Here is a 19,012-nt window from a genome sequence, read left to right as displayed (position 1 = left end):
GTGGGTGGATGGATGGGTGGATGGATGGGTGGATGGGTGGATGGGTGGGTGGGTGGATGGGTGGGTGGATGGATGGGTGGATGGATGGGTGGATGGGTGGATGGGTGGGTGGGTGGATGGGTGGATGGATGGGTGGATGGGTGGATGGATGGATGGGTGGATGGATGGGTGGATGGGTGGATGGGTGGGTGGGTGGATAGGTGGATGGATGGATGGGTGGATGGGTGGATGGGTGGGTGGGTGGATGGGTGGGTGGGTGGATGGGTGGATGGATGGGTGGATGGGTGGATGGATGGGTGGGTGGATGGGTGGGTGGGTGGATGGGTGGGTGGATGGATGGGTGGATGGATGGGTGGATGGGTGGGTGGATGGATGGGTGGATGGATGGGTGGATGGGTGGATGGGTGGGTGGGTGGATAGGTGGGTGGATGGATGGGTGGATGGGTGGATGGGTGGGTGGGTGGATGGGTGGGTGGGTGGATGGGTGGATGGATGGGTGGATGGGTGGATGGGTGGGTGGGTGGATGGGTGGATGGGTGGGTGGATGGATGGGTGGATGGATGGGTGGATGGGTGGATGGGTGGGTGGGTGGATGGGTGGATGGGTGGATGGGTGGGTGGGTGGATAGGTGGATGGATGGATGGGTGGATGGATGGATGGGTGGATGGGTGGGTGGGTGGGTGGGTGGATGGATGGATGGGTGGATGGGTGGGTGGGTGGGTGGGTGGATGGATGGATGGATGGATGGATGGGTGGATGGGTGGGTGGATGGATGGGTGGATGGATGGATGGGTGGATGGGTGGATGGATGGATGGATGGGTGGGTGGGTGGATGGATGGATGGATGGATGGATGGGTGGATGGGTGGGTGGATGGATGGGTGGATGGATGGATGGGTGGATGGGTGGGTGGGTGGGTGGGTGGATGGATGGGTGGGTGGATGGATGGATGGGTGGATGGATGGACAATCTGCAGGGGTCACGTCTCTTCTTCCTTCAGACGAGTTTCAGGGATTGAACTCAGGTTGCCAGGCTTGACAGCATGCACCTTCATCTTTCCCTCAGTCTCATCACGCCCGGGTCCCTGGCACTTTCCACAGTCACGCCTGATTTGGACCTGGCCTATTTCTTTCTCCAACCTCAGCCTGGGGCTCCTTCCCTCCCCTGCCTAGATCCTGCCATGATGGTCTGATGTCAGTTTTTCAAGCATCCAGGATAGCTCTCTCTGCTCTCGGTCTGTGCACCGCTTCTCCTTCTACCCAGGACATGCTGCTTGCTGCTTCATGCACAGTGGCTGCTTCAGGGACGCATCTCCTATGCACACATTCTGAACTTGATCAGCCTTTGAGTCTATCCCCTTGTGGTCAACTTGCAGAGATTTTGCTGGTGGACTCATTTATAGGATTTATTTGGGGGGTGAAGGGCTGCTTACAAGAGTAAGCCAAGTCTGTCTCACTCCCTAAAACGCAAATCCCAGACAGATAGGGGTCATATCTGTTTTACATACCACTGTTTCCGTGTTGGAATAGTATTCTGATTTTATTCAAGATTTTAGTGTCATCTGTCTCTTCTTTTTTTGGTGTGATATTGGAAAATACATAACTACCAAGATGGCCATAATGTTTCTATTAGAGGGTACTGATATGGTTAGCAGGGGTGCTGTCATGCCAAATTATGGTATTGGGGACACAGCTTCAAATGATAATGAAATGTTTTATGTGATGAACACTGTAGAGGGGCACAAAGTGTTGCTCGGCACAGAGAGGACGGGAAGGCCGGGCTAGGGGAAATGTACTGGAAACGTCAATTAATGAGGCTGGAGTCATGAGTCAGTGCTGCCTGTCCAGATGCCACCCAAGCAGCTATGTCAAGTACCCACACGAATGCAGACTTGAAGGCCATCATCAGTGGGACAGAGGATGTCTCAACGAGGCTGACCAGGCCACTGTGAGTGGCATGCCACCTAGATGGCTCTGTCTGCTCACAACTCCACACTCCCCATCCCCTCTCTCTCCCCTGTGCCCAAGAGGGCATTGCTGGAAGAAACAAGGGTTTGTTAGAGTGTTGTTTCTCTGGCATCTGAGTGGGCCGAGGGGCAGTAAGGTGGGTAAACCACGAGTCCATCTTCACGGGCCACATGCTAAGTCACATAAAGTAGGGAGGCAGCAGACACCCACAGCCACGCCCGTGCCGGGTCCCAGCTCAGCTAACCCTTCAGGTCTGTGCACTGATGTTCACTCCCTCTAGGAGATTATCCGCTCCCGTGGAGCAAGGAACTCCACTTCTCAGAGAGGCCAATAAACTCACAGATCTCATTACTCAGAGAGGTAGGTCACGCTGGCGAGAATTTTAATGCTTTTTTTAAAAAGAGAAAGTCGGGAAGAATATTAAGGGGACAATGCTACTGTGTGGCACAAGGGCAGAGAGGAGAGCCACACACGGGGTCTCCTACCTATGGATGGCAAGACTTCAGAACCTGCTGAGTGACAACTGTCACCGGCCACGGAACCTAGGGCTGCCTGCCTCTGCGCCCACTCCTAGATCTCTTGAAATGTTGGCAAGTTGCCTCGCTGAAGCCGCCTTTAAAATAATCTTCTCAGTTCTTCAAGAGGCATCTGAAGGCTGGTGATAACTCTGTCTTTGCTTCAGCTAATTCCCGGCCCCAATCCACGACAGCTGCTGACCATTCATCCCCTTTCTTCTTGATCTAGGCCCTAGCTCCTAGATAAGCCTTGGTTCACACTGAAAGGGAACAGTCATCAGACACACACTCACTCTCTCTCTCTCTCTCTCTCTCTCTCTCTCTCTCTCTCTCTCCCTCCCTCCCTCCCTCCCTCCCTCCCTCCTTCTCTCTCCCTTCCATTGCATCCCACTGAGCTACCCCCTAGCCTCAAATGCACTGTGTTTCACCTGTTGAATGGCTCAGATGCTCAGGGAGTGGTTAGCCCTGCTGTCAGAGTGAGGCCTGACCTGGGCAGTGTGTTGCTTTGGAGCGAAGATGGCTGTGGAAGATAAGGGTGGAAGGCAGACATATGTGATCCTTGGACTTCGGTCTGCGGCAGCGAGGGAATAGCTTCCATTTTGTAGAAAAGAATAAGTATCCTAGGGAAATCTCAGTATCTCAGAAGAGTGAGAGTTAAGGGATTAGGAAGAAAGGCCTTACACTGTGGTTCTCAGCCTTCCTACTGCTGCGACCCTTTAATACAGTTCCTCATATTGCAGCGACCGCACTCCCAACCATATGCTGGTTCGGAACTATAATTTTGCTACTGCTATGACTTGTAATGTAAATATCTGTTTTCCCATGGTCTAGGTCACGCCTATGAAACGTTGAGAACCACTGCCTTAATGAACAAGTCACAGTCCAGGCAAGAAATGCAGGAAGCAGAAAGAGAAGAGGGCAAACGTGGTAGAGATGATATCATGTGAGTCTTGGAATGGAGCCAAGGCCTCGTCCATGGGAGTCCCCTGGGGTGAGGAGGGGTCTTCCTCACGTGCTTGCTTAGCCTGGACACACATAAGCTCATTGGATGAGACGGTGGGGTGTGCATTCATTTCGCTCTTGAAGGCATCCTCACTGTCAGTTGAATCTGAGAGATTCAGCAACCTGTCCCAGCTCTTAACCAGGAAGGGGCTGGAGACTGGCCCACTGTAGCTCCACTGACAGCCCAGCAGGACAAACTTGCCACCTGGAGGAAGCGGAGACCAGTCCTTCACAGCATATGAGCTAAGATACGCCTTGATGGCACCGTCATTGGCAGCTTCTTGTCCTGTCCTGCCCCTTGGAACATTCTGGAACAGGCTGCATCCCTATCCCCTCCGGGACCTTCTCCGTTACTCTTCTCTCCCAGGACAACAGAAGCCAAAGCAACTCTCTTTTCTCCACTTACCTGAACAACTCCAATTAAACACTTTCCCAATTAAAGATCCCAGAAGGACTCTAAAGCACAGGCAGCGGGGTCTGCTGTGTTCTTCACTAATTAGCTCCCTGTGGACTGCCCTACCCCATGACCCAGACAGGATACCTCAGAGCTACCCAGGGGCTGCCTGGGCTCAGCTACTCTTGTGGGATCCAGACCCATGCTTCCTGGAAGGGCAGACAGCAGAGCCTGCCAGAGCCCGCCTCCCAGCAGAGTAGGAAGTGAGCTCAACAGCCCTCCTTCAGCCAGGAGGCACCGAGGTACCACAGGGTTTCTTCAAGCACAGAGTCCATATTCTCTAATTTCTCCAAGGAATAATAAGAAGACTATCAAGTTTGTGAATAAAAATGTTGTTGAAAAAAAAAAATCTCTTTAGTCTTTGACAAATGTCTAAATGTGTTCCCACAAGAGTATTTTTATTCTAACTAGCTAATTTGAAATATAATTTAAATAATTTTTACCAGAATGATACCATATGACTAACAGCACCTTGGTGGCAGAAGATCTGGAGACTTCATAGTGCTTTCAAAGAGACTTCCATCCTGCCTCGTCCCACACAGAACACACCACGCTCAGAGACTCGTGCATAATGCCAACTCTCACCTCCAATCTTATAAATATGCCCAGGGGAGCCCGCACCCAGTGCCTAGAAGATGCAGGGACACAGCAAAGTAGCACTTACAGGGCCAGGGAATCAAAACCAACACATGGCTCTTTCTGCTCCAGCTCCTCACCACACACCTCTCTGCTCAGTTCATTAAGCAAAATGTAACTCTGAAGCCCTGTGAGGTCAGGGGTCAGACCCCAGGGACCCTGGTGTTCTGCGAACCCTTTTCACTATTGTAAACACACCATGGGATGCTCTCTGCTTCACATTTGACAAAGCAGAAGGAAGTTCTTGTCGAATGATAAGTTTCTGTGCCTACCCGACTAGCCAAGGGAAACCGTCCTCTGGATGTTTTAAATGGTCCAGGCTGCAGAGACATTGTTGAATCCACCTGATTATTCTTGTGTATGCATGTGTGCTCTACCATTCAGGAGATGGTACCCTGAGCCTTGAGCATCCTATCTCTGGGATACACCCTGGCCCTGGTGCTTGTTTTTTTATGTTTAAAAAAATTGTCTTATACCTAAATTGAGGAATATAATGTCCTCCTGCATGTACACCTTGTCAGTCTTCTCCTCGGGGGAATTTTCTTTGAAGAGAAGAAGGACAACAGTCCTTTGAAGCACAAAGAGGATTTCTAAATGGGACACAGGTGCTTTTGCTCCCAAAGAACTATCCTGTCTGTGTCTTAAAGCAAAATTACTTTGCCCCGTATTTCTACATGAGGAAGAACACTGGGTCTCCGTCCACCACCCACCCTTAGCAACGACAGGCAAGTCCTTAATGTTCTCACCACGGTTCACTAAGAAGCAGTGACTCATCCAAAATTACACAGGCTCCCCAAATTACCCAACGCTAATTGTGATCTTGGGCTCTTCTGCCATTCTTTTTTTTTTCTTCCTGGTAATTCATTTAAAGCCAACAACTGCCTTAAGGAGCTGTTGGAAAGACATTTTAAAAATACTCTGCCTCGCTCTTAGCAGGTTTACAAAAAAAAATGTATCAAATTTGGCAAAATGACAACTTAGAATTAGGTGTAGATTTAAATGATGATGTATTTTTATAATTATTGGCAGGAGAAGATATCCACTCAATACTTTTTTTGGTTGTAAAAATTATGTTAGAAAACAGATATGTAGAATGATTTCATCTTGTTAAAATATATTTCCCTTTGTAGATGTACATCTAGACTCATAATCATACACACAGGAAGAGTCTACAAAGGCTGGCAACCAACTGCTGGAGAAGGTTATCCCTGAGACGTGGGATGTAAAGTCATTTTTGCTTCCTTCTTCACTCTTACTCCTTGGTACAAGCATACAATATTTTTATAATTAGAACATGAAGCAAAGCTATTTTCATTTTGTTAACAAACAAGAACAAAAAAACAAAGAGTAGATGAGAAAGGGTAGAGGCAACAGAAGGACCACAAGGACCACAAGGACCACAAGGACCACAAGGACCACAAGGACCACAAGGACCACAAGGACGGGGCTGTAAAACTGTTAGAGGGAAAGTGCTGTTTCAGGGATAATAAGGACCTGAGTTCAGATCCTAAGACCCACATAAAAGCTGGATGTAGTGACGCATCTACGATGTGCATGGGGAGATGGGGAGATTCCAGGGGTCCACTGGTCAGCCAAGCTAATTGCAATGGTGAGCTCTGGATTTAGTAAGACACTGTCTCAAATCACAAGAGACAGACAGACAGACAGACACACACACACACACACACCCCAAAAGACTGAGCTAGGAAGAACACAGTGAGTGAACTCTGGGGTGAGGGTGCCAACAGTGACCACACATTTGACTGAGGCATTCCAGAAGAACATGGCAATGTCCACACCACTGAATCCTAAGAAAAGCAAGTCATCTGCTCTGCTCAAAGCTCTTCTTCAGGGGATTGTGTACAAGCTACAGATGGGGCCTCAACTCAGTCCTAATTACCCTCAAGGTTAAGAACAGCAAAAGCTTCCAGCAAGCGTGATGGTATTTTCCAAAATAGAAATGACCCCAGACCCTTGGTCCAGCCCCTGCTACCCGCTGACCTCTTCACCACTCTTCCTCCTAGATACTTGGTCCAGCTCCTGCTACCTGCTACCTCTTCACCTCTTCACCACTGTTCCTGTCACTTTGCTATAACCTTCTTCACTGCTCGCTAACATGCTGGGCATGCCCCTGTCTCAGAGCCTTTGCACTTGCTGTTGACTTTACCAAGAATACTCTTCCCTCAGCTCCCTCTGGGGCTTGCTTTGCTTCCTTTGGGTCTGTAAGCCCCCTTCTCAGCGAGGCCTTCCAACGGATTATCTAGACTCTTCTGCCACAGCATCCATGAGCCCATTCCCTTACTTTTGAGGGTGTCTAATAAGCTGAATTTTATACATAAAAAAAAAATCCAAAGACCATGTATCCATACCTGTTTACTTATTTGGCTGATATCTATGCATTTGGCATCTAGTTCCTTCCAAATTCTCTGTCTTTTCCCAATACAAATACTGAAGGAGACATCTATTTAAATGAACTAGAATAATTCTAAATGCCAAGGGTCTTTTGGTACCTCTCCAGCGAGACCTCTAACTTAGATTCTCCAAATGTGTGGACATCCCCCAATCACCTTTTATACCCTTCAGATGATAACATTTTGTTTACACTCACAGCACTTAACACAAAGCAAGTGCCAGCATACGTGGCTTATCTCCCTGTTTAAATATATAAAACCCCACAGATGCAGGGATTAACTAGTGGGTCTGCTCATCTTTGGGTCCCAAACGGCACTGGACAAGTGTCTCACAGATGAGGGGTTCAAATTAACCCTAGTGAAGTTGAACAACAACAACAAAACAAAAAACTGGGCCAGGAGAAAGGAAACTTATTTTAAAGTATTTTTAAATTTAATTTTATGTGATGGGTGTTTTGCCTGCATGTGCATCTATGCACCAGTGTGTGTCTGGTGCCCACGGAGGCTAGAAGAGGGCGATGGATCTCCCGGGACTGATGAATGTGAGCCACCATGTGGGCACTAGGAATCAAACCTGTATTCTCTGGAAGAGCAGCCAGGGCTCTCACTTAACCAGTGAGCTGACTTTCCAGCTCCTGACTGACTCTACGTGAACCCCGAACGCAGTGTGGTTCCGAGGTGGGAACACATCAGAAGAAAGTTAGCCGTCTAGATCACAGAAAGGCAGCCGACCGTATCCGGTGACCGTGGCATCCGTCCCCTGCGAGTAACCCAACCCGTGGCTGAACAAAGCAAGGTGTGCAGGCAGCCAGCGATACCGTAGAGCTTATTTGTAAACACCGACAAAATCAGCTAAAGCCGCAAGAGCTGACAAGCGGCCTTTTCTGTTGGCCTTTTAGAGACGGCAAGGCCATGGCTTATGGATCCGATACTGGAGCGGCAGCACCTGGCCTGAGACTCACATCACAGTAAAAACTGAATGGCCCGCTTTAGCAGGAAAACAAAACTGCATCCACACCATCCCTCTCCGCCCTTTGCCTCCCCACTTAAGAAAATCATATAGAGGGTCCAAAAAGCATCATCCCATCCAGGCTGGCACCCAAGTGAGGTTCTCACTGTGCAGATAGTAACCCAATCATAAAATATTTATGGCAGGCCTGTGAGGCCACTGTGCCACATGTCAGGGCACAATGGTGAAAAAGCAGGTCCCGTCTTCGCGGGATGATTAAGGATGGTGGAGTATAAATGAGTCAACAAAGTCCAGGTAATGACAGCTGAGCTGTGTTCTGGCAAGGGCCTGCAGGCTACCCAGGCGGGGCTGGCTGAGAGACGGAGAAGCAGTCCTAGGGAGTGGTGGCTGGGAAGACTGATCCTGGTATCAATGTATGAAGGAAGGCACAGGATGTCTGCAAAGCCAGAGCCCAAGGATTTCAGGCATCCAAAGGCCCCAGGAGTACGGATTAGCACATTCCCAGCACTGCAGAGTTCTAGCAGACAGCGCTGAGCCAGAATGTGCTCCTATACTGATGCTGAAAGGAAGAAAGAAAGTGGTCCTTAGGAAAGGTGGGGGGAGGTGGATGGAGGGGTCCTCCGTAAAGGAGGCCAGGAATCTTCAGAATGTAGTAGGTGGCCCTGCAGAGTGACTGGTGACACTGGAGATAAGGTAGAGGCCCGAGCCTTTGTCCACTGAAGGGTGTTGAGACAGGAGAGTGACAAGATCTTATTTGCAATCTTAAAAGCCAGTCACTTGGCTCCTAGGAAAAAAACTAGACTGGCAGTAACCCAGAGTGGAAGCTGGGGGTGGGTTGAAAAGTTTATCCTTCCAAGAGGAAGGCAGTGACAGTTAGGACTGGAGCCAGCGCTGTGGTTAGGGAGAGCAAGCAGACTCCACACCTATTGGAGAAGTAGAACTCACAGTGCCACGGCAGCCTGGATATGGGGGGGTGGGGGAGCAGGGATGATTCTTGGCGGATGATCAGAAAGGCAGTGGGGCCACTGATGGGTGGGAAGGCAGAGGGGAGATGAACATCAGCGGCAACAGCAAGAGCTCCAGGGGTGAGCAGATTAGAAGCACTGGCCTTTCTCAGAAATAAAAATGTAGGGTTAACAATAGATAGGCAGTGATATCTAAAGCCCTGTGGGTGATGAGGGTAAATTGAGGAATTGGATAAAATGACCTGGAAAGAAAATGGTGACCAAGAAAGGGAACCAGAAGCAGCTCCTGAGCATATCCACCACTGGGAGTCAGACAAGGGAGCAACCAGTAGGAGCACTGACCATCAGAACCAAGGGAAAGGAAAGGCAGATGTGGGCATGATGTCAGAGCAGCTGAGAGGGGAGGTCACAAGGGGGACCGGCCTCCAGTGAGGAACACTGAGGAGGGCTGGGAGAAGATATGAACTGGCATCTATGCTGAGGTGAAGGCAGAGGCCAGACTAGAGTGTGGAAGTCAAACAAGTGGTAGAAAAGAAAATGAATGTGGGCAATGGGCTTGCCCTAACTGTGAGATGTCATCAGAGGGACAAGGAGATGGACCAGAAGCAGGGCAGGAACGCAGGATTGGAGGCGGGAGCAGCCACTAGCTACATGTTGTTATTTAAGACAAGGCCTGAGTCACACACAGTAGGTGCACTAAAGTGCCCGGTAGCTTCCAGTGGCTGATAACTGACATATATTTCCTAACTGTACGATAACTGACATGTGTAGGGATACAGCACATTCCCAGTGCTGCAGAGAGTTCAATAGGACAGTGCCCAGCTAGAATGTGCTCCTACCCTGATGCTGAGCGGAAGGAAGTTAAGAAGATGAAAGGGTCTGGGCGGAGTCTACATCAGAGAGAGCTGTTGGCCAGTCAGCAAACAGGCAAGAAAGAGAGCAGCAGCTGCTCTATCCTTGGCTACTTCGGGATTCTTCTTTCTTCCGCCCTTCTCCACCCTCTTTCCACCTTTCAACCTTCTAACACTAGATAGGAGAGAAAAAAGACTGAGGGGAAAGGGGTCGACATTATCGCTAGACTACTTCCTGACAATTAGGGACATCAAGTTCCTTGAGGGCAAGGTTGATCTTCACCGTCAGAATATCTAATTTCTTCTTGTTGTTTCTTCTTTGCACATGACTACTTAACAACCTGCCACCAACCAACAAGCCACCCTCTTGGGGCCCTAGCATTTATACTCTCTGAAAAGTCCACAGAATGCCAAATGTCACACAATAGCCTATCTACTGCTGGCAAAATCATGCCCCTGCCAGAGCACAAAGCAAATCATAATCACCTGATTTGGACAATTTGAAGCAGCCCCATATATCCCATGCCTGGGATTAAAACCAAAACATTCTTACTATAGTCCCGTGTTTGTTTGTTTGTTTGTTTTTTAAGAAACCAAAATTCTTACTACAAGCTACATTCTTGCTGTAGGAAGGGTAGAAGATGAAGGGAGAGGTCCCTTTGGTCTGTGACTGCCACTTGGTCCAAGAAAGAGGAGACAGGAGTACGCACAGCTAGGGCAAGCAACATCTGAAAGGAGCCAGTTGAAAACAGCTGCCTCGGGGAAGGAGAGCAAACACTGGAGACAGCACCTACTTAATGCAGAACTCTTCACAGGAGGAAAAGGGCAGCGAACACCTGAGGGGGAATATAGCCTCGCCGAGAAAGGAAACTCAGGCAGTTGGTTTTTATTTCCTTAAGCCCTTGTCTGATCGTCTATACTAGAGAGCCCTGAGGACGTCTGAGGAAACTATAGCCAGGTCTGCTGTGGGCTGCTCTTACTGGTATTTCCCCCCCAGGCTCATCCTAGGCAACTCTCAGAAAGGATGACAGGGGTTCTGCTTTATTATTAAAATGGCTCCCTCCATCCACCTCCTCTGTCTAAACTATGTATCCAGCCTTTAGCCCCATCTCAATTTACAACCATGGCTTGTACAGTCACATAAACTACAGAAGAAAATATATGGTAAAACGGCAGGGAGATGCAAGAGCTACAAACCAGCCATCAGCTACAAGAAGTGAGTAATACCCATTTATTGAGTGATGTTAAAATTACATGAAAGGCACGGTCTGCGTTTAAACAAAATGCCCAAGCTACTCCTCCCTGCTTTAACACAAACAAAAATTTTCTAGTATTTTCTTTGAGCTTTTATGAGTAAACGTTTTCATTCCCACAGACCTATTTTAACCACAGAGTTTCAATATTTGTTTCTGATTTGCAAGTGGGCTCCACGATTTTGTGTCACCTGAGGGGGAGGGGCAGAGGAAGAGTTAAAATTACCAGGTCCTTTTACCTTCCATCTTGAAACCTACATTTGCTAACTCCTTCCCAAAGATTTTGATTTTAAATATGAAATCTGAGAGTCTCAAAAGATTCCTGCTGCTCAAAGATCAGTTCTTTCATATCTGCCGAGAGGTGGCTGAAAATGTTACAAAAATCTGCCTTCCGGGTAGGATGACTGTCTATCACCAGCCTCCCAGTTGTCCAACACAAGTCTCTTGGATAGGCATCAATATTCCTAGGCAAACTTCCGATGGGCCCTTCTGTCCCCCATGTTCCTTCCTGTCGACCACGGCCATCTGCTCTCCTTCCCCAAGCTCTACCTTGCTTGCCTCTGCTCCCTCCAAAACTCTACCAGTCCCACGGAGAACACCACTCCAGAGGCTTTTGTGGAGCGAAGCACAGTTAAGCCACTGACCCATAGGGACTGGTCAGGCCACCAGGGCAATCATGACTCTCCTCACGGAACCCATCCCTAAAGAAAGCAAGCTCTCTAGACCTACACAGCAGAGGCCCCTGGGTCTCATGGAAGACTGTTTGAAGCACGCTGGGCTCCGCAGAAGAGGACAGAGATTTCAGACCTCTGGTTCCCTTAACCATCCTCATGGCCAGTCAGGCAGTGGCCTAGCTTCTGCCCACAAGCAACCACACAGGAGGTGCTCCCCTTTTACAAATGTATCAGCCATACAAGCTGGGAGAAGTCTCCAAACTACTCTGGCCTCAGTTCCCTCTCATGGAGAGCAAGCACAAAAACCATTCCTTGCATAGAGACGAAACACCATGAGTGTGCGCTCACATCGGTGAGCAGATGTAAAGAGTTACTGTGTTATTAGCACAGTGGCTCCTGACTCACAGCGCCTACTGCTCGGAGAGACGCTGAAGAGAAATCAATCCTGCTTTTTAAAATTACTTTATATACTCAGAAGCATTAGTCACTTCAGCTGAGTGCTCCAACTTCCCTCCCAAGCATCTGGAGCCTCACCTAGGTTCCTAACAGATTGTCACCGTCCTCAGCCATCTCAATGCTGCCTACAAGTCCACTATTCCTACGCCGAAGGGTTATTATTGGGTGTGTTTCCTTTCCAGGAAAACTTCGATTTCCATGTCGCTGGCTGTAAATGCAGCAGTAAAGAACGGCAAACTGCTTTTCACACTCACAAACCCAGGCCCTGGAGTTGCTAGCGCTAGGGGCAAGGAGACCGCGGAATGGCCGAGGCGCCGAGACCAGCCCGGGTGCGGGTCCACGCCAGGTGTCTCCGCACCCGGCTGGCTGAGACGGGAAGGGCCGTGGGCTCCGGGCGCAAAGTCCGCGCCCAGGCCGGGGGGCCCCGAGCTCCCGCCGCAGGACGCGACCGGCGGCCCACAGCTCCTCGCGGGCGCTCCACGAGCTCACTCACCCCATCTCCGGCGCTGCTCCTGCGGCCGCTCCGACGGGGCCCCTGGCGTTCGCTCTCCGCCCGCTCGGCAGCTGCTCCCCGCGCGGCACATGCGGCGGCCCGAGTGCGCCCGGCTCAGCCCCGGCGCCGCTCCATTCCGCCGGCTGCGCGGTTGCTCTGCCGGTGTCGGGGCCGCCGCCAGGCGCGGGCAGGCGGGAGGGCGGGGGCTGGGCGGCCGGGGGCTGGGCGGCCGCGCTCGGGCGGAGCCGCCGGTCCCTCCCGCCTGCTCCTTACGTAACCTCGGGGCCCCCCGGGCCGCCGCCGCCCGCCTGGAGCTGGGGGCGCGGCAGCGTGTGCAGCGTCCCCCGCGCTGCCGCGCAGTCGCCGCTTCTTCCCGCAGCCCCCTCCTCTCCTGAGTCGACCCCGCACCCGCGCGCCCTGCCAGGCTTGGCACTGCGCCTCGGGCGGGATGTCCCGCCTGCTGGACTTGAAGTCGCAGCTGGCAGGGACTTTTTGGCCACCTTTAGTTTGCAGATGAGGGAACCGAAGCCCCCCCAGGGAGGAGAAATGATGTGACCAAGGTCACAGGCTCAGATTAAAGCTCAGGTCCCCAGGGCCTGAGATGGGCAGGACCACGACTTGCTCCCACCTCCCCTTAAAGCCCACCTTCATCTTCCTGCCCACCTGTCTGGCTGAGTGGCCTTAAAATCCTAGAGGCTAATATGGCAGGGAGGATCCTGTAGCTCAAAGCAGGTGCCTTGAACTCTTCCCTGGGTAAAGACAGAATCGCATGCCCTCAGCAGAGGGAGTTGGCAAAATCTGAAGGCTTCCTTAAGCTTGGCTATGATTCCCTACCAAAGACCAGCACTGGAGCCAACCTAACCATCACCCCATGCTGGGCCTTCCACGCGACTGTCTTCTGCTGAGCACACATTGCCCACACAAGCCTGGCATCTCTGGACAGGGACTGGAAGCGGGAGACAAGGACAACAACTGGAATAGGGCCACCACCCTGCCCTTGCCCCTGCCCCTGCCCTTATTTCTCTTTGGGCAGCTGTGACCAGCTAGCTAGCTCCTTCCCCGCACAAGAGCACCCGCCCCATTTCTAACCGGTAGTCAGTAATTTTTTAAATACATGTTGATCTGTGGCTTCCCTCCCACTGTCCTTGGGATGAGCCTGGCCAGTGCACTACCGTGCACTACCACCGCCACCCCTCTCAGAGGGCCCTTGCTCTCTGGCACTCTGGCTGGCCATTCTCTCAGCCTTCCCGCACGCGCTCTCTCTCTGTCTGGGAAGATTTTCTCCTCTTCCTTCCTACTTGTGCTTCAGATCTCCGTTAAATCCGGTCGCGTCCTTTAGCGGCTTTGTCGAAAGCAGCGGATGGCATTATTCGAGGACATTTTTCTTCCTTGCACTTATTGTTAGTAGTATCCAGTGTTAAATTATTGGTTTAATATTCCAGGCACACCTGCAAACTCTTAGAAAGGTGGCTTTTTGCTCATCATTGTAACCCCTACTACCTACAATGGGAATTCAAAGTCCTCCACAAATATTTGTCGAATGAGTAAGTAAACAGATCAGGCCCTATCTACATAAAATTGGTCAGGGTCTGTGCACACAGGTGACTTTGTTTAGAGCCAAGACTAATGAACAGTCAGACCCAGAGGAAGTTCATCTAATGCAAGCTGAATTCCAAAGGCTAGGGCTGTGCCACGGTGCTTAAGGAAAGGTGTCCCGGTAGAGTCCCAGAAAGAAGCCAGCAGGAGGAGGGTCAAAAGCAGGAGCCAGCGACTGTGTATTGGGGGTATAGAAAACAAGACTCTCTGAGTAAAGGAACCAAGTGGTGCTCAAGCCTGTCAGAGAGGTCCCTTTTGCTGACCAGATGGACAGGGTGTGCCTACATCACCTTGGCAATATGCAATGAGGCTGAGCAGGTGGGGTGGTGATCACAGCCAGGGAGACAGAACCATCTCTGGAGGTCAGCTATTAAACTGGCTGTCCTCTGCATAGAAGGCTCTGAGGGAGAAGGGAGTGGAAGGGTGGATCAGACTCAGGGTCTGGGAAGGGAAGTGCATTCTCTACCTTCTCCATGCTACTCCTGGAAGAGTGGTGTGGGAAAAATGGGCTCTGCCACTCTCCTCCTCTCCTTCACCCCCAGGCTTCCTGGAGAGTGCTCTCTGATGGCTCCGCACTCCATCTCATCCTCTGGAGTCCTCTTTACCGGCACTCGCTCATCATCTTGGACTCTTCCCAAAAGATAGGCTTTCATTTACCTGTTAGAGGCCTTCTGTGGACGCCAATGTGGACAGACATTTGTTGTGATGCCTCTCTGCTCTCTGTGGTCTCGGTGGCCCTAGTTGACAGGTGAAATTGCTATTTCAGGAAAGGAGAAATGAAGAGACTCTGTGCCAGTGGCTGAGGCCAGGCTAAAGAGAGCCTGTGTGGGCCATTTAGCTGGGTATAAAAGGAGCCAGTGGTGGGGACAAAGCTGAGAAAGACCCATGGTCTTGGAGAAAGCAGGAGAGGATGTGATCTAGTAGTGTAACTAGACCTGGAGAAGGGAAGAGGTCTTGTCTCAGGCAGGAAAGCCTGGGGCAAGGTTTACCTGGAGGGCATCTAAGGACACCTAGGAGCATGCAGGGGAGAACAGATAGGGAAGAAGCCAAATTAGAAACAGAAGGATTACAACCAAAGGCAGAGCCAGGGGAACCCCTGAGAAGATGGAAAGGAAGGACTGTGGGAGCCAGAAGGGTCAAGCATACCAGGAGAACACAGCCCACAGAATTAACCTAAGCAGGGCTCATGGAGCTCACAGACACTGAAGGGACAATCAGATCCTGTATGGTTTTGAACTAGTGTCTCTGCATATACGTTATAATTGTGTGGCTTGGTTTTCTTTAAAGTTATATGAGTATACTGTCATGGTCTTCAGACACGCCAAAATAGGGCATTGGATCCCCATTACAGATGGTTGTGACCCACCATGTGGTTGCTAGGAATCGAACTCAGGACCTCTGGAAGAGCAGTCACTGTTCTTAACTGCTGAGCCATCTCTCCAGCCCATCTCTAAAGTTATGACTATCACTATTAGTAGTGGTAGTAGCAGCAATAGTAGTACTTATTGTGTGTGCATACTTTGTTCAAGTGCAGATGCTATGGTACACATGTAGACAGTGTTAGGGAGTCCTTCCCTCGCACTGTGAGTTCTGGGTATTGAACATTACCCACTGAGCCACCTTGACAGCTTTACTCAAAGCATCTTGTCTTCCCCAAAATAAATAAGAACATGGCCCCAAACAACAGCATTGCACCTGTAATCCTAGCACTAAGGAGGTTAAGGAAGATCTCTGCAAGTCCAAGGTCAGCCTGGACTATGCTGTGAGATTCTCTCTCTAAACAAACAGAAACCAACCAACCTGACTTGGTATAGACCCTGTCAAAAGATACAGACATTCCAGACATGGCACTTGTAATCCCAGCCACTCAGAGGCAGAGGTGGGAAGATCCAGGCCAATTGGGGCTAAAGAGTGAGATTTTGACTCCCTCCACCCCCAAAGGCTATACAACAATAGTAAGATATGTAAAACAAGTATATGTAGGATGGTTTAAACCACCATTGCCATCACCTATTCACCTAAGGGTAGGACATGGGGAGTGGAACAGTTAGTTCCCTTAGAGTGAAAGCCCCTGGCAGCGGCTGTCTTAACCACAAGACTAGCCGAGGTTACCATCACCACCGATACCTCCTGGATATTTTATACTTCTTATGAGAGGGTCTGACAAAGAGGGCCTTCACTTATGTGATATTTCCCCCCAACTCCGTAACACCAGTCTGTTCATGAGAAATACTGCAGGCAGTGTTAGTGTGAGAAGTCTCCTGCAAATGCCCGACCAATCCTCAAAGCTGCCATGGTCATCATGCACAAGAGAAGATGGGAGAGCTTCCAAGACTGGAGGAGACTGTGGAACATGGCGACTGCCCATGTGGTATCTAGACTAGGTCCTGAAAGGAGAAAACCTGATTAAGTCTTGGGTCGTCTAGATGGCTCATTGGGTAAAGGTGCTTACTAAACAGACCTGGCAACTAACATCCAGTCACCAGAAACATGTGAACAGGAGAGGACCTTCTCCACTGATGTGCTCTGACCTCCCATGTGCACTCTGGCATGCAGCCTCCCCGCCCCCACAAATAATAATTAAACCTTTATTTTAAAAAAGAATCTAAAACGTACAAAGTCTAGAGCTTGGTAATAATGTAGCCCTGATGGTCCCTTAGTTAAATAACAAAGATCTCATGGTAATATAAGATGTTAAAAGGGGAAACTGGGCAGCCACAATACCTTACCCCCTTAATCAAGAACTCAGGAGACAGAGGCAATCAGAGCTCTGAGTTCAAGGTAGTCAGAGCTTCATAGTAAGACCCTGCCTAAAAAACAAAAAACAAACAAACAAACAAATAAAAACCAAAGAATGAAGAGATACAGTTAAGGGTGCTGACTGCTTTTCCAGAGGACCTGGGTTCAAATCCCAGCACTCTCATAGCAGCTTACAACTCTCTATCTAGATCGGACATTTTCTCAAAGGCACACATGCAGGCAAAACACTAATGCATATAAAATAGAGGTAAATAAATTTCAAAAAACAACAATAAATAAAAGAGGGTGGCTGGGAGAAGGGACGATGGGAAGGCTTTATACTATTTTTGATCGTTTTGGTTTGTTTGTTTGTTTTTAAAACATGATCTCACTATGCAGCCCTGGCTGTACAGGAACTTGGTGTGTAGACCAAGCTGGTTTAACTCACGGAGATTTGTCTGTTTCTGCTTCCCAAGTACTGAAATTAAAGGTGTATATGTACTATGTCTGGCTTTCTATACTATTTTTAAAACGTTCCCCCGAAGTTTAAAATTGTCTGAAATAAAATATTTATTAAAAAATTATAAGTAGAATGATGAGATAGCTCAGTGTGTAAGGGCACTTTCTGCCACTCCAGAGGACATTTGTTCAATCCCTGGAACATGGTGGAAGAAGAGAACTGACTCTGTTAAATTGTCCTCTGACACTCCTTTCTGTCTCTCTCTGCCTCTCTGTCTCTCTCTCTGTCTATCTGTCTGCCTCTCTGCCTCTCTCTCTCTCTGTCTGTCTGTCTCTCTGTCTCTCTCTCACACATACACACATACACACAGTCAATCCTGCATATATGTTAGGCAGCTACACACTAAAACAAGAGATTTATCAAGAAGAAGACCTGCAGATTTAAATAAACATGTTTGCATGACTGCTACATCAGGCAACTGAAGTCAGCAAAGTTTTTTAAACTGAAACCAAATAAGAAATAAATTTTACTACAACTGGATATTTCCACTCTCTACGATTTTATCTACATCAAATGGAAACAACTTATACAGGATAATTTTTCTCCTCTCACCTCAAGTACATTCTGACAGTTTTCATTCTGGGCCATCTCTAAAAGCAATCCTGCTCACAGCCTACTAAATTGATTTTGAAACCTGAAATCTATCTATCTATCTATCTATCTATCTATCTATCTATCTATCTACCTACCTACCTACCTACCTACCTACCTATTTATCTATCTATGTATTGGCAGGATCTATCTATCTATCTATCTATCTATCTATCTATCTATCTATCTATCTTTTCTTTCAGCGGCAAAATTAAGTTGGAACATATAGATACAACATTTCATTAGTGAGCTGGGGGTATGATGTCACTAATACAGAAACTGATACATTGTTTCCAACCATGACATAGTCCAATTCGCTTAATTGCATATGAAACAAATATCCTATTAGAGTCATGAATTAATGGAAACCTGTCAATTACTAGAAAAGCTATTAGACCATATGTGTAAAAATAGAATAACAATCATTCCTTCAACAAATATTGTTCACCTACTATGTGCCTGGTTCCATGGTGGGTATTAGAGATACAGTGCTGAGGAAAATAAGCCACAGTCCTACTACAGATCTAGAAGACTTCAGAGAATGCTCGAACCAACTGACCACTAAGATATTAAGTTGTGACTGAGTGACTGAAGGTTCTAAGCTAGGTTAGTCAGGAATGGCCTCTTTAAAGAGGCATTTAGGCAGTCTGAAGACTAAGAGTCTTCAGTCAGGAGGGGGATGGCCTAAGAAGTCCCAGGCAGAGAAAACTGCAAAGGCTCTGGAGTGATGGATAATTCTGTGAGTAAGAACTCTGAAGGGCTCAGCCAGTGTGGTCAGAAGGAAGGCCGTTTAGCAAAGCACAGACGGTGAGGGAGGTGTGCAGGACCTGGGGCACGACGGAGAAGCTGTGATTCATCCAAACACACTGAGAAGCCACTGATGTGCGGGAAACACCATGATCTGGTTTTCGTTTTTAAAA

The 19,012-nt window shown here is 49.0% G+C and overlaps 1 protein-coding gene across 2 annotated transcripts in view; it reads right to left on the bottom strand.

Annotated features, from left to right (window-relative positions):
* Positions 1-12,826, bottom strand: part of Homer2 (homer scaffold protein 2) — a 96,426-nt gene extending 83,600 nt beyond the window's left edge. For both annotated transcript variants that reach the window (XM_052159642.1, XM_052159648.1), the window contains exon 1: positions 12,647-12,826. In XM_052159642.1, the coding sequence (XP_052015602.1) occupies positions 12,647-12,651 (5 nt within the window). In that variant the 5' untranslated portion in view covers positions 12,652-12,826. The remainder of the gene's footprint in view (positions 1-12,646) is intronic.
* Positions 12,827-19,012: the final 6,186 nt, after the last annotated feature.

Source organism: Apodemus sylvaticus, chromosome 1, assembly GCF_947179515.1.
Source record: "Apodemus sylvaticus chromosome 1, mApoSyl1.1, whole genome shotgun sequence".
NCBI classification, from domain to species: domain Eukaryota; kingdom Metazoa; phylum Chordata; class Mammalia; order Rodentia; family Muridae; genus Apodemus; species Apodemus sylvaticus.
Note: the sequence above shows the minus strand (reverse complement) of the source record. Positions and strands in the feature narration are given on the sequence as shown.